This window comes from Mya arenaria, chromosome 5 (assembly GCF_026914265.1).
Source record: "Mya arenaria isolate MELC-2E11 chromosome 5, ASM2691426v1".
NCBI classification, from domain to species: domain Eukaryota; kingdom Metazoa; phylum Mollusca; class Bivalvia; order Myida; family Myidae; genus Mya; species Mya arenaria.
In genome coordinates, this window is record NC_069126.1 from 10,709,969 (window position 1) to 10,726,126 (window position 16,158).

Sequence of the window (16,158 nt, forward strand, 5' to 3'; positions counted from 1 at the left end):
CTTAAATCCTTTCCCAGGAGTTTTCCCATTCCCCGACCGCCTTCTGGTGGAGTTCAATGGTAAACTGATATATTTTTATATGTCTTGCGTTGCTGAAAATGCAATTTGTAATACTTCAGTTTCGTTATATATTACATATTATCGGTTTATAGGTCCGTGATATTATGCTGTATTGGCAATTTTTGAATAACACTCCATGACACACAAAGTGCATAAAGGTCACGTTCAAAGATTATGTCACTATCTTTAGGATCAAATAGTAGCACAAGATCAAATGTACACAGTGACCGAAATGAGAATAATTACAGATTGAGACTTCTGTGTTTAAATGAGTCGCGACCGCCAAGATGGCAACAATACGTTTCGGTCTCATTCTCGTTGCTGTTATTTTCAGTGGTGAGTTGAAACTTTTTTACTGAACTTATCTTTAATGTGTCTGTTACACACAAAAATACATGATGACCATTGCTGTTGTTGTTACTGTTTTGGGCAGATGTTGGATGTATTCCGCCGCCGGTGCCAGAAGGCTTGGAGTGGGACCCCGTCAGCGTTGTGATTCCACTCAATTCGTAAGCACCTCTTCGTAAACATACCTATTAAGCTGTTACGTTTACTGGTAATGGACACCTTTTCGCCCCGGAAATTGAGGTTCTTCTTTGAAAACTTGAGAGATACGAAATATTTTGAATGTAAAAATTATTCAGGATAAAGTAAGACCACTGATCTAAAAATTATAATGACAAAAATTACAATATAGGCTTACTTTAAGAAGAAACTCACGTGACAAACCTACTTAGTAAATTCTACTGAAACGGCAGTGTACTGTACTAAAAGACATCCCACTTAAGAAAATTAAAATTAATTATAAAAAAAATGATTTGAAACAAATGAGAAAATATATACCTACTAATTAATAATTGAAATATATTAAAGACCGCGATAAAATTATGTTTCTTTAACTTCCTTTTTAAAGACTCCATGTCGGACATAACTACATGTATATTGTTGTCAAACGATATTTTAGTGGGCTTGATGTATCTATTTTCTGACATTAACAGAATTCTTTTTTTCTTTCTTTAAAATGATATATAAAAAGGCGATAGTTTGATTATAAATGTTGGTCAGTGTAAAAGATCAGTGAAAGCAAAGATCAATAGCTTATTGATTGTGTTTATGATGCTAGAGTTATAATTATTGTAGGTCCACATTAGGTCACACCGCAGTTTATCAGTATTCATAGTGAAAATGATGGTTTTAAACTTAATAGGCATACATGGGGCCTTCTTATCATCGTACTTATCGTAAGGTCACTTTTCAATTATGCAAAATCTGTTTCAAAACTTGGTCAGTTAGGCAATTTCATTTGATTTCAATTCATTTTGTGACACTCATTTTATGAGCTTACAATTTTGTCGTACACTCGTTGATAAGATGATATTAGGGAAACTAGGGAAACTTTGAGTTGTATACCACATTCTGGCGACGATTATTAATGGGCCCACAGTCAGTGGCGTAGCTACATATAGGCGTTGTAGCCTTGGGCCTACAACTTTTATGAAAAATGATAAAATTTAAATAACCCAAGTATGCATTTAAAAATAATAGCTACTCAAACAGTTTGAACATATTTTTTAACCCTGGCAAGTTTGGTGTTTAATCAAACTACATGTACGTGCAGGGTGTATTGCTTGTTTTTATTGTAAGCATTACAATTACTAATGAGTGTGTATAATGTGCATATAAAAGTCCCAAAAGTCACATAGAATAATCGGGCCTTCAAGTGTTTTAGGCCCTAGCTACGCCCCTGACAGTCACTAACGTTTTGAGTGTGAGACTCCGACTAAAAATGGCGAATTGTGGAGTACGCCACTCGTATAATATAGCTCTTGGTGCTCACTCGGTGAAAATATTAAGGATAATTGTTTTTCAGTGTAATGTCGTTATTTATCATGTCACTTGCTTACAAATCGATGCAATAACAAGATGTCGTGTAAATTTTAGTTTATTAGGATAGTAGACCACGTAATCTTCAATCAGTTGGTCATGGAACCGCTAAAACTAACTTCTTTTCTATTCTGCGATGTCAGTGGAAAAGCACAAATAATGTTTCAGTATCTTATCAATAGTTCGCCAAAAACCGACCTCAATAATCACTCGCCGCTAAAGCCCCATCACTCTGCATAATTATGACACTGGCAAAAAAATGGCCAGAAAATCAACATGCAATGTGAAAATCTTACCCCACCCGTAAATGCTGAAAACTGTGCACCATTCAACGATAGTTTATTCAATTTCTGTGGTGAAAGACAAACTCTACAACTACCTTACTCGAAAACAAAAAATTATCCTCTATATAGTATCCTTTTAAGTAAGAGTAATTTGTGGCTATGAAAATAAGACAGAGCATCAGTTGAACTGGAAATGAGCAAAACATACGAATATACTTACACGAGGACTTCTTAGTAATGTATAATTTATACAAAGTTCGTTGAAATATGAATTTGCTGGCATTAACGTTCAGTAACGTATGCATTATCTTGCACCCAAAAGTAAACGTGTGTGTACTGTAATACTTTTAAGCTTTTGTTTGGTGTCTCCAATTAAGGACAGACAATTATTCCTCCCTACAACGGCTGTTGCGTGCCTCTTACAAGACCCGGTACGTGAGCAAGAATGCCATTAACCATAACGACCCTGGGGGCTACAGGATCAGGGTGGACGCCACAACCTATGTCAGCGACCATGCCTTAGATACAGTATGACTGAAGTAAAGTGTTTATGTCCAATATTATGTGAAGAAATAATTCGATTATTCATATATCAATCAATCAAGTAACCAATCAACCAAGCAATCTGTCAATCAGTCATACATTACTCATTCGAACAATCATTCACTCCCTCATTTTACAAACCAACATATCATGACCAAAGTAAGTGATCATACAATTACCTCCCTTGTTGAAGACCGTCGTCGGTAGCATCAAGGAAACTTTGCCTTGTGGCAATACTTAAAATCAAAATTAATTATTTCTCGCTTCAAATGGCACCAAAAATGTTTTCACGCCGCATTCAATAAATAATGCTGCACTCTCTTCAGAACTATTTAAAGAAAGATCTGACTATTTACATAATCCGAATCACTGCGCGCATGTCCATGACAAGCTTGAAATGTCACATATTTATACGCAAATTATTTTAGTACGCACAAAATTGTTCCAGCAAAAAAATACATTTTAACTTTATTTTGTTTTTTTAACCGCGTTTCCGCAAAACACCCTACGCTCGGGTTGGGGTAAAGCTATCTTACGCTCTCGACCATGGAAGCTACTTATAGTCTCCAATATCCTGCAAAATTATGGATAGTGCAATCAACAAATCAATTTATTGATCAATCAACTATTCAATTATTTTTTTTATCAATCATTCTTACATCCATTTATTAAATCAAGAATGCATTCATCCTGCCGACACATAAGCCAACATATAACAATAAACAAACACATCAATAAATAGACAATATTCATTAACCAACCAACTAATCCTTCTTCTCCAGGGGGCTGAAATAATCCACCGTATGACGAGTCACATGTCGAGTACCACATTCAACCGCCTTGCCTCCCATGCTACTGTCGGTATTTTCACATCCTGGGAGCATATAACTATCTTCCCCGAGTATTACAGCGTTGCCAACCCGGCCGGATGCTGTGAACAAGACCATACGTGTATGTCCTTTATATTGTTTTTAGATATGACCAAGAATGTCTATTAATACTCCTTACTAAATGTGATTTTGTGTGAGAGTATGCAATCCCTCTGCCCACTTTTTGAAGGTGGTTCATCGCTAAAAATCACGAGTCTAATTTACATATACTTGTTTCCACAATACTGTACTCGATTTCTACTGGTTGTAAACACGTTGTATTTCACATTGTTACTCACGTAATTTTAATCTGTCAGGAATTGCATGTCTGAAACACGTGCAGGTTGTGCCGGGCAGTGTAGGACGTCCTGTACGTTTGACGGCCGGAAGTACTTCAAACTGGCGGGAGCCGGCGGCCAGCGGACCGGGATCCTTGATGACAACATTTTGTGTAACAGCGCGGACCCTTACCACGGCAAAGCCAATATTCTCGTCCACGAGTTTGCTCACACGGTTAAACTCCACGGACTGGATGGATGGATGCACACAAGAGTAAATATGGTCCCTTGATAAATTTAGGTCAGAGAAACTATTTTTTTTTTCAATTATCCTCCTGTTTGTGGGGGAAAATTTAGTTTAGCATTCGGTTCAGTACTACTATTTCTGAGTTTTCGCCATTTCTCACCGTCGTCAAACTCAAATAAAATGCAGTTTGGGCAGGACGTTTTATATAGGAACTTGTGCGTGAAAACTAGCTCGATTATGAAGTCTGATATAAATCTCGCTCTTGTTGGATTATTGCTTGGGGACAATACGGGTGTCCTTTTAGAGCCGAGTTGGGACTCGATCTTATGGCTTCATGAATAGAGGGCGTTTACCTATACCACTAGATCATTCTGGCCCATGTTGCCAACGGGTTATCTCCCTTCTTTCAGATAACAATTGCGTTTAACGCCGCTAAGGGAAACCACGCCTGGGCTCCAGGACAATACGCCATGCAGACGGAAGAGGAGTACTTCGCCGTCGGAAGCAGCGTCTTCATGAACGCTGATCGCCTCGGGCCCGACACTAATGTGCACGGGGGATTGCAGATAAACACGTGCGTGCATGCTCTTACCGTTACAATTCTACTAATTCATGCCTGCTATACAAATTATGATATTTCATACATGCTGGATGTATACATTTGGCAGCACTGTCGGTGCTTTGATTCGTACTAGACATCAGGCCCTATCAATCAGGCATGAATAATTAATATAATTGCGATGTTATACCGAAACAAACATTTTTTTCCTTCTAATATATGCTTAAAAGTGACACAAAATGAAAGTAAATGATAGTTTGTGCAGAAAAGACCCCTATTTTGTATGCGAACGTCGTTTCGAAAATGACATTTTTGAAATTGTGACCAAGCCCTGTGAGACGTTTGATTTTGAAGTGATAGCGGGTTTAAATTTCTTAACAGTAAAAATACATATAATATTATCCCTCGCTCTACCGAATCGAAAAATTCGGTCTGGGGTTGTATTCACTATCGGCCTTAATTGAATCTAAGAACGATGTAGCTAATCGGATTGCTCTATATAAATAACGGTCCCATACAGTGAATAGTGTCAATGATGTGTGACCATAAGATTTACTTAAGTTGTATATTGAATACGACCTAGGACCCAAAATACTGCATTGTTCTATGCGAGATGATATTTCGTTTAATTTTGTACATTCAATCGTTCGGCTAAATGTTAGCCGTTTATTTTTCACGCTTCGCTCGCTGTACAGCCATATAATTATGAGAAAGAACAATGTAAAAAAATGCTAATTCAAGGTACATCTCAGACTAATATTTTTAACGAGCTGCAGTTTAACCCAATAGTTAAGAGTTATAGCCACGTGCATCACGAAGTATGCCGGAAAGATGACCGCGACATCACGCTGTATTCTGTATTATATTCAGGTGCGAATCTACGGCGTGAAGCACGAAGTTCGCCAGTAAGACCAACATCTTTAACCACGACATCACTATGTTCTATATTACATGCAGATGCGGTTCTTCGGCGTGCAGCACTGAGTACACCAGCAAGACCAACATCTTTAACCAGGACATCACTATGTTCTATATTACACGCAGATGCGGTTCTTCGGCGTGCAGCACTGAGTACGCCAGCAAGACCAACGTCTTTAACCACGACATCACTATATTCTATATTACACGCAGATGCGGTTCTTCGGCGTGCAGCACTGAGTACGCAGTAAGACCAACATCTTTAACCACGACATCACTATATTCTATATTACACGCAGATGCGGTTCTTCGGCGTGCAGCACTGAGTACGCAGTAAAACCAACATCTTTAACCACGACATCGTTATATTCTGTATGATATTCAGGTGCGGTTCAACGGCGTGCAGCACGGAGTACGCCGGTAAGACTAACATCTATAACCACGACATTATTATATTCTGTATTATATTCAGGTGCGGTTCCACGGCGTGCAGCACGGAGTACGCCGGTAAGACGAACATCTATAACCACGACATCACGCTCTATTCTATATTGATAGAGGTCTATGGAAACAACCAAGACATAACCTACAACCTATCACCGTGCGTCCGGATTTAACCCTTTTACTAAGCACACTTATGAATTTGTTTGGAATTTAACAATGTGTTGTATTACAGTCATATGGTTCATTTTGTTTATGAACCCGTCAATTAAATTTAAATTTCGACTGATTAAGCGTTTTTGTTATTGCTGTTGCTCTTCGTGGTACATATGTTGCTGTTGTTGTTATTGCTGTTGCTCTTCGTGGTACATATGTTGCTGTTGTTGTTATTGTCTTCTTAGAATTGACTTGTGATAGCTGATTGCGTTTGGTTATGTGAAATATAGTAAAATTGAAATAAACAGATTTGAGAGGAAGACTTCTGCTTTAACACCGAATCATATCAAGTTCAATGAAGGCCATATATGTATGAATAACGAATTCAATCAAACGTGTATTTCACTTGTGTACCATTGTTAGGTGAAAAACAAGACTTATCTCTGACAGTGAATGTGTTTAACGTCCATGTATTATAAAACAAACTTTAAAACTTGAAAAATTATTTTAGATGTAGATTTAGTAGATGGCGACAAGTGTTATTTGGTCAATGCATTCAGTAGATGGCGACAAGTGTTATTTGGTCAATGCATTCAGTAGATGGCGACAAGTGTTCTTTGGTCAATGCATTCAGTAGATGGCGACAAGTGTTCTTTGGTCAATGCATTCAGTAGATGGTGGCAAGTGTTATTTGGTCAATGCATATTTGGTCAATGCATTCAGTAGATGGCGACAAGTGTTATTTGGTCAATGCATTCAGTAAATGGCGACACGTGTTATTTGGTCAATGCATTCAGTAAATGGCGACAAGTGTTCTTTGGTCAGTGCATTCAGTAAATGGCGACAAGTGTTCTTTGGTCAATGCATTCAGTAAATGGCGACAAGTGTTATTGGGTCAATGCATTCAGTAGATGGCGACAAGTGATATTTGGTCAATGCATTCAGTAGATGGCGACAAGTGTTATTTGGTCAATGCATTCAGTAGATGGCGACAAGTGTTATTTGGTCAATGCATTCAGTAGATGGCGACAAGTGTTATTTGGTCAATGCATTCAGTAGATGGCGACAAGTGTTCTTTGGTCAATGCATTCAGTAGATGGCGACAAGTGTACTTTGGTCAATGCATTCAGTAGATGGTGACAAGTGTAATTTGGTCAATGCATATTTGGTCAATGCATTCAGTAGATGGCGACAAGTGTTATTTGGTCAATGCATTCAGTAAATGGCGACACGTGTTATTTGGTCAATGCATTCAGTAAATGGCGACAAGTGTTCTTTAGTCAATGCATTCAGTAAATGGCGACAAGTGTTCTTTGGTCAATGCATTCAGTAAATGGCGAAAAGTGTTATTTGGTCAATGCATTCAGTAAATGGCGACAAGTGTTATTTGGTCAATGCATTCAGTAGATGGCGACAAGTGATATTTGGTCAATGCATTCAGTAGATGGCGACAAGTGTTATTTGGTCAATGCATTCAGTAGATGGCGACAAGTGTTATTTGGTCAATGCATTCAGTAAATGGCGACAAGTGTTATTTGGTAAATGCATTCAGTAAATGGCGACAAGTGTTATTTGGTCAATGCATTCAGTAAATGGCGACAAGTGTTATTTGGTCATTGCATTCAATAAATAGCGACAAGTGTAATTTCAGATCGTAATTTATTTCACATGTGGCGAAATTTCACATGTGGCGAATCTGAAATCAACAAATATGATCTTTTTCTGTAATACTTGTCGGTGAAATATCATTTATTTTCACTGCTGTTGTTTTGCTCTTATATAATTTGGTCTCCGTATTGCTGAACAGAAGTAATGTAGCGTTCAATGTTCCAAGCTGACATTTTTTTTAAATTATCATTATCACGATATTTACCACTCGTTTTTCCAATTAACGACAAAAACAGTGACATATCTCTTATGTTGCAGTATAAAGAAAAAGACAAAGTTTTAAATTTTCGGTGTAAGATCAAAATCAATTCACTCGTAATCCAAAAATATATTGTTTTTGTAATCACTCAGTGAAATGAATTTCGATCCTACACCGAAATGTAACAAATATGCTCTATTTATCATATGCTTTCCAGTGGTTTATAGACTGAGATTTATCAGTGAAATAGAAATGGCATTTCGCTGATATTTGTCACCGTTATGAAATTTAAGCCGTTGTGCTATCCAATCCAAACATCAACGCGCACACATTCTCATTCATCAGAGATTTGATAATGATAAATCTTTGGTAAGCATAGCATCATCACTCTGGTAAACGAGAATGCGCGCACAGGGCTAGGACATAATACCTGACGTCATTTCCAAAAGATTTTTCTAGTAATTACTGTTTGGTGCGTTTTTCTAATAAAATGCAGTTGAATTTCTTTTAATACCACGTTTAGGCATATGATAAAAAGGAAAATTGTTTGTTACTCGTGAACGCCAAACGCGAACAATAATCTTCCCTAAATATATAAATCCAAAAATGAACGCACTTGCTATTATATTAGTCCATGCTGATACCTGTTTTGATGCCTTCTACCTCAGAATTTTGACAAAGCTCCATGAAAATAAATACGGTTTGCCTAGATTCACTGAGTATGCCCAACCTCCACCCCGCCTTCTGGTGGAGTTCCATTGTAAACCGATATTTTTCACATGACTTGTGTTACGGAAAATGACATTTACAATACAGTAAAACTGCGGTCGAACGAACAGGCGGTCGTTCGAGAACCGCCGTCCCTCGAGGTCGGAGCTTGGTTCCGAACATTTTTCCTTCTATTTTCATATAAAATATACAGACACTGCATCGAAACCGAAATAAGTCGAGGAGTCGAGCACAATATCCAGTCCCAAATACACAAATCATGCACAAAATCTTATGGCTCCCTTACTTATTTAAATTATGACTTTAAACAGTTTCACGAGACAGACAAGATGCGCCAATCATCAATCCTTGATTTTGCGAAACTTAATTCTGAAAAATGCCGTAATATGTACTGTCATATTTAAATGTTGCTTGTTTAGATAATGTGCTTTTTGTAAAAATAAACTATTTATTCCTTTATAACTTTTTTTTCTTTTACATTTATTATACGACAGCCTCTAAACATATCAGCGATTTCCACAACGCAAACACATAATTGGTATCGTAGTAAACATTCGGTTTGACGACTTCAAACTAAGAATACACTAGTTCATAACAGACTGGAAAATTGAAACTCGGGTCGTTCGAAACATCGGTTCCCTCGAAGTTTCAGCTCGGACCCCGGCGTCCTCGAGCGATCGCAGTTTTACTGTGTTTCAGTTTTGTTACATACATATATCGCAACATCGTCGGATACCCCCGATACACACTACGCTATGCTTCGGCTTGGAAAATCTTGTAATCATGAATAATTAATAAGGCAGTTTCATTGGTACCAGATGATTTACGGTTGAAAATAGTATGTCGATTGCCGATGTTGAACCGGGTCCGCCTTCTCAGTACAATAATATTTGACAGTAGTCAAGACCACATGGTCATGGATGCTACTGACAATATAAAGTTATTGAACAATATTTAAGTGTAACATGCAAATTCATTGGAAAAAAGACTTGTCTAACCTGCCTAATGCATATTCATTTAAACGAGATTCTGTCGGTCAATTGTCCCACGGTATGTATGGAGTGTAATGCACCAGTCAATTGTAACCACGCCCCCCCCCCCAGGTCCGGAAAATGGCGGGGACTTTGACTTTCGGTCCAGCCAACCCCGGGTAAAATCTCCGCCCTGCAGGGAAGGGAGTCCTAGGTAAGGCAAATTCCCCGCTATATTTTGCGCGAAGACAAAACCACCGCATTCACCCGGCACTGCGGGGCGATATGAAAGGTCAAAACACGACCCATTTCCCCGGCTATCCCCGGTATTCCCCGGACCTGGGGGCGTGGTTACAATTGACTGGTGCATAACAGAAGGAAGTACCGACGATGATATCTCAGTTGCAATTTAGAATAACACTCCTTGACAAACAAGGGGCAGACAGTGCACGTTCAAAATGTATGACAATGTGTGAAGGAGCATATAGCAGCACAAGATAAAATGAAGTACACAGTGACCGAAATGAGATTTATTATTCAAATTCATACTTCAATCTTACATTAGAGTTGCGACCGCCAAGATGGCAACAACACTTTTCGGTATAATTCTCGTTGCTGTTATTTTCAGTGGTGAGTTGAAACTATTTTACTAACTTATCTTTAATATGTCTCTTACACACAAAAATACATGAATACCATTGCTGTTATTGACATTTTTTGGCAGATGTTGGATGTATTCCACCGCCGGTGCCAGAAGGCTTGGAGTGGGACCCCGTCGGCGTTGTGATTCCAGTTAATTCGTAAGCAACTGTTCTTAAATACCTATAGCCATTGTATCCGTATTTACTTAAAGATGCACTCTTACTCCCAAATAAGATTTACCACAATTAATACAATTGTTTTAATATACAAAAAACGATGAATAAAGGTCAAAGAGAATGGTCCTTGTGAAAGATACCGAGTTTATTTGATTCATAATATCTGAAATATTACATTTATTCACAAAAGATGTTTGTTTGATTGAAACACAGATCATTTGTAATATGTACAACATCATCTTTAATTCTATGAAAGCATTTTTACAACAAGATGAAGGTTTTGCTTTTCTGAGAATAAATCTCTTAATTCAGACTCAAGGTGCTAGTGAATACGCCCCACGTTATGGACTCCTTTTCGCCCGGAAATGGAGGTTTTCTTGAATAACTTGAGAAAAAATAAATATGAGTTAAGTGGAATTTATTCTAGAGAAAGTCAGGCCACAGATCTTCATAAAAGTGTGATAAGATTTATAGTATAATGCTTACTTTAAGAACGTGCCAAACTTACGGGGTAAAATCCACTGAAAATACAATGAACTGCACCAATAATTCGCCCACATTAGAAAGTTGTACTTACTTAAAATGATCTCAAGAGATTGTTTATAGTCGACACGGAAATGTTATTCCTTGCTATTTTCTAAAAACAAAATATTGTTCTCTTTTTGAATGAGTATTTTGAGGTGAACTACACAGTTTGTTAAGTGGTAAATTCGTTAATCAACCGCTGTAAGAAATATGTCACCACCATGTGCAGGTCTGTCGAAAAGAGTACTGAAACAAAATTCCAACAGCTTATTCATTGCATTTATGATGCTAGAGTTATGATTATTGTAGGTTTTAAATTAAATCCAGACTTAGACAAACTTGACGTTTATCAAGACAATGTTGGACTAGGGAAGTCTTTAATAGTACACAGTATTCTGACGACGAGTTTATGAACCAAATTTCACTAACGTCTCGAATCTGAGTATGTGTATTGTAATACTTTTAACCTTTTGTTTGGTTTGTCCAATCCAGGACTGACCAACATCCCTCCCTACAACGGCTATTGCGTGCCTCCTACAAGACACGATATGTGAGCAAGAATGCCGTCAACCATAACGACCCTGGGGGCTACAGGATCAGGGTTGACGCCACAACCCATGTCAGCGACCATGCCCTAGATACGGTATGACTTAAGTTATATAGGTGTTTATGTCAAATATCGTGCGAAATAAAGAATCGATCATCAATATAGCAATCAATCAAGTAATCAATCAACCAAGCAATTTGTCATACGTTTTTCATTCAAACAATCATTCACTCCCTCTTTTTACCAACTAACAAATAATGACTAAAGTAAAGTAAGTGTTTGTTTCAAATACATGGCAAAATAATGAACAGTTCAATCAACAAATTAATTTATCAATCAATCATTCATTTTTCATTCAATCAATCATTCACTCACTTATTGAACCAACCAATTAATCAAGAAATAAATCAACTAATTAATTATTTTTTATCAATCAATCATTTATCCATAATGATTTATTATATCAAGAATTCACTCATTATGCCGACACATAAGCCAAAAAATATCAATTAACCAACACATCAATTAATTGACCACATTCATTAATCAACTAATCAATCACTCTACTCCAGGGAGCTGAAATAATCCATCGTATGACGAGTCACATGTCGAGCGCCACATTCCACCGCCTTGCCTCCCATGCTACTGTTGGTATTTTCACATCCTGGGAGCATATAACTATCTTCCCCGAGTATTACAGCGTCGCCAACCCGGCCGGATGCTGTGAACAAGACCATACGTGTATGTCCTTTACATTGTTTTAAGATATCAAGAGTTTGCAATCCGTCTTTTTACTTTTTGAAAGTTGTTCATCGCTGAGAAACATGAGTCATATTCACATTTACATTGTACTTGTTTTCAAAATAATGTAATCGATTTCCACAGTTGGTAACACGTATTACACATTACTAACGTTATTTTAAACTATCAGGAATTACATGTCTGAAAAGGCCGCTGTTGTAAGTATCTCTCCTTAAAATACAACCTACATTTTTAGCCAATAAAATTGCAGATAGGCAATAATTAAGTACTAGACTTTAAGAGTTTCCACTTTTGCGGGTGTTTAAAGGTCCGCCTACTGCCACTCATCCGATACACATTCCCTGCGTCAGAATTTGCGTCGACAATGTATTAGCCAATGAGGTTGGGTTCTAAGTCAGTTAGATGACTAGAGGTTATTTCAGAATGAGTTAGAGTGGCTCCGTTCGCTAAGCTCACTCCGCCTACTCTTAATCATTAAGAAATTACTTCATGTCATCTAACTATTAATAAGTGTTTCTCCCGCCCCGTCAGGTTGTGCCGGCCAGTGCAGTGCCTCGTGTACAGCCGTTGACGGCCGGAAGTATTTCAAACTGGCGGGAGCAGGGGGCCAGCGGACCGGAATCCTAGACGACAACATCCTGTGTAACGACAATGACCCATACCGTTACGGCAGATCCAACATTCTCGTCCACGAGTTTGCTCACACGGTTAAACTCTACGGACTGGATGGATGGATGCTCACTAGAGTAAACTATTGTGTCTTGTAAAATTCAGAGAACACATTTAGGTATAATTCTCGTCCAGTGTGTTGAAGAGGTTTTATGTTTAAATTTGTCGAATACAATAAAGGCAGGACTCTGTAAGATAGTTGGATTCTTGCGTAAACGCATTACTTATGTCCTTTTTGAGCCATGGTGAGACTCAATCCCAAGGTTTTGCGGATAAAGGGTGAATATCTTTACGACTAGATCACACTGTCCTATGTTTCCAACGAGTAGCCTCCCTTTATTTCAGATAACAAACGCATTTAAAGCTGCTCAGGGGAATAACGCCTGGGCGCCAGGACAGTACGCCATGCAGACGGAAGAGGAGTACTTTGCCGTCGGGAGCAGCGTCTTCATGAACGCCGATCGACGCGGGCCAAACGCCAATGTGAATGGAATTCAGATGAACGTGTACGTACAAGTATTTCCATGGCAATTCCGCTTATTCACGCATGCTTGACGCACACCTTTGGCAGCTCCATTGATGCTCGATTCGATACCAACATCTATAAGCACGACATCACGCAGTGTTCTATAAATCATGTTCGTGTGGTTCTACGGCGTGTAGCGCGGAGTATTCCGGGAATACCAACATCTATAAGCACGATATCACGCAATGTTCTATAAATCATGTTAGTGCGTTTTCACGGCGTGCAGCGCGGAATACTCTGCAAATACCAACATTTATAAGCATGACATCGTGTTGTGCTCTATAATTCGCGCTGGTGCGATTCCACCGGAATACCAACATCTATAAGCATGATTTCGTGTTGTGTTCTATATTTCGCGCTGGTGCGATTCCACCGGAAATACCAACGTCTATAAGCATGACATCGTGTTGTGTTCTATATTTCGCGCTGGTGCGATTCCACTGGAAATACCAGCATCTATAAGCATGGCATCGTGCTGTGTTCTATATTTCATGCAGGTGCGGTTGAACTTGTTGCGGCACGGAGTAACCCGGGATTACCATTATATACAATCACAACATCGTGTTGTGTTCTATATGACGCACAGGTGTGGTTCCGCGACGTGCATCACGGAGTACGCCTGGAAGACCAACATCATTAGTCACGACATTTCACAATTACATGCACTTAACTGCATGCGGGTGCGGTTCCACGGCGTGTATCATGGCGAGCGCCGAGAGGATGAGCGTCTTTAACCACGACATCCCACTATATTCTGTATTATATGCAGGTTCGGTTCCACGGCGTGCAGCACATAGTACGCATGGAGAATGGATGTCTATAAACACGGCATCACTATATATTCTATATAACACGCAGGCAAATATTTTATAATTTATGCAGATGTGGTTCCACAGCGACAGCACTGAGTACACCGGTATGACCAACATTTATAACCACGACATCCCAGTATATTCAATATTACATGCATATGTGGTTCCACGGCGTGCAGCACGTAGTACGCCGGTAAGACCAACATCTATAAACACGACATTAATATATTATATATTACATGCAGATGTGGTTCCACGGCGTGCAGTACTGAGTACGCCGGTAAGACCAACATCTATAACCACGACATTACGCTCTATTCTATACTGAGGGAAGTGTATGGAAACAACCAAGACGTGAACTTCAACCTTTCACCGTGTGTCCACATATAATCCAATCACTAAGCACTTGTGGTTAAACACCTATTTACAATGGATCACTTTGATTGATTTATTTTGTTTATGATCACGTTAATTAAATATCGGTTTCCTCTGATTAAATGTTGTTGTTGTTGTTGTTAATGTTGTTGTTGTTGTTGTTGTTGTTGTTGTTGTTGTTATTGTTGTTGCTACTGTTGTTGTTGCTATTGCTGCTCTTGTTGTTATTATCGTTGTTATCGTTGTTGTTATTGTTGTTGTTGTTGCTGTTGTTGCTGTTGTTGCTGCTACTTGTGTTGCTCATGATATATCTGTGTTTGGTTTAGTGAGGAAGAGTAACATAAGGTAAAAACATTCGAGAGGACGACTTTAGCATCAGCATCAAAACGAATTATGTTCAATGAACATATTTCACCTGTTTTCCATGGTAAGAGAACGCAGTATCAGAACAAATTGTTCTTGTCTTTTGATAGCGGTATAAACTGAAGGTCTGGTAATCGTACAAAAATGCCCACGGGTGTTAGTATTTATATAGCGATTGTTAATATTTCATAATTGAAATGAGACATCTGTTCTCCCAAATTTTCAATTGCGTTCAAATAACATCTTACAGTCTAAGTTCATCACAAAAGAAATCGTCCGATCGTGTTATTTTTTAAAATTGATTGTCACTGAAGTATTCTATGATCATTACATAGCAGAGGAGATATTATTTTAAAAAAAAAAACATGAGTGAAGGTATGTTGTATTGTTGTTATTATTATTAGGATTACGTAAAGATATTATATAATTGATCTAAAAATATGACATTTAATGCTTTCAGTGAAATATCATGTAGTATTATATGCTTTTCGGCGATTTATTTATCAGCCAAATAAATAGAGGATATTTGTTTATTTCAGTGTAAGATCGTATTTTATTTCACGAGTGTCATAAAAAAAACATATTTTCACGAGTGGCGAAGCCACGAGTGAAAATGTAGTTTTTTTTATGATCACGAGTGAAATTAAATACGATCTTACACTGAAATAAACAAATTTTCTGTTTCTTTTATGCTTATTTTCGGAGTTTTATTTGTTTTTTATTTATTTCTGAATTACCCCCTTTTTTGAAAAGGGTGGGCTTTACTCCGCTACCCGTGGGGCGCCCCTCATGCATAATTATAGCTGTCAACTTTTCTACTTTCGGTTTGCTGAGAAATAGATCTCTGCTATTCATTCTTATAGCTTAATATTCGCTCGTTTTTTATTGCAAAACTTTATGAACAGTAAACAATGACGTTTTATTAGTGCACATATGTTCCAAAAATAATGAAAAC

At 38.1% G+C, this 16,158-nt stretch overlaps 2 protein-coding genes across 2 annotated transcripts; both read left to right on the forward strand.

Annotated features, from left to right (window-relative positions):
• Positions 1 to 289: 289 nt before the first annotated feature.
• Positions 290 to 6,361, forward strand: LOC128234516 (uncharacterized). The gene is made up of 7 exons (XM_052948773.1): positions 290 to 396; positions 494 to 569; positions 2,606 to 2,756; positions 3,554 to 3,722; positions 3,984 to 4,192; positions 4,576 to 4,739; positions 6,115 to 6,361. Exons 1-7 carry the CDS (start codon positions 348 to 350, stop codon positions 6,257 to 6,259), a joined length of 963 nt encoding a protein of 320 aa, XP_052804733.1. The 5' UTR covers positions 290 to 347; the 3' UTR covers positions 6,260 to 6,361.
• Positions 6,362 to 13,049: 6,688 nt separating this feature from the next.
• Positions 13,050 to 14,963, forward strand: LOC128236100 (uncharacterized). Its single transcript, XM_052950953.1, has 3 exons — positions 13,050 to 13,204; positions 13,473 to 13,633; positions 14,711 to 14,963. Exons 1-3 carry the CDS (start codon positions 13,193 to 13,195, stop codon positions 14,853 to 14,855), a joined length of 318 nt encoding a protein of 105 aa, XP_052806913.1. The 5' UTR covers positions 13,050 to 13,192; the 3' UTR covers positions 14,856 to 14,963.
• The last annotated feature ends 1,195 nt before the right edge of the window (positions 14,964 to 16,158 follow it).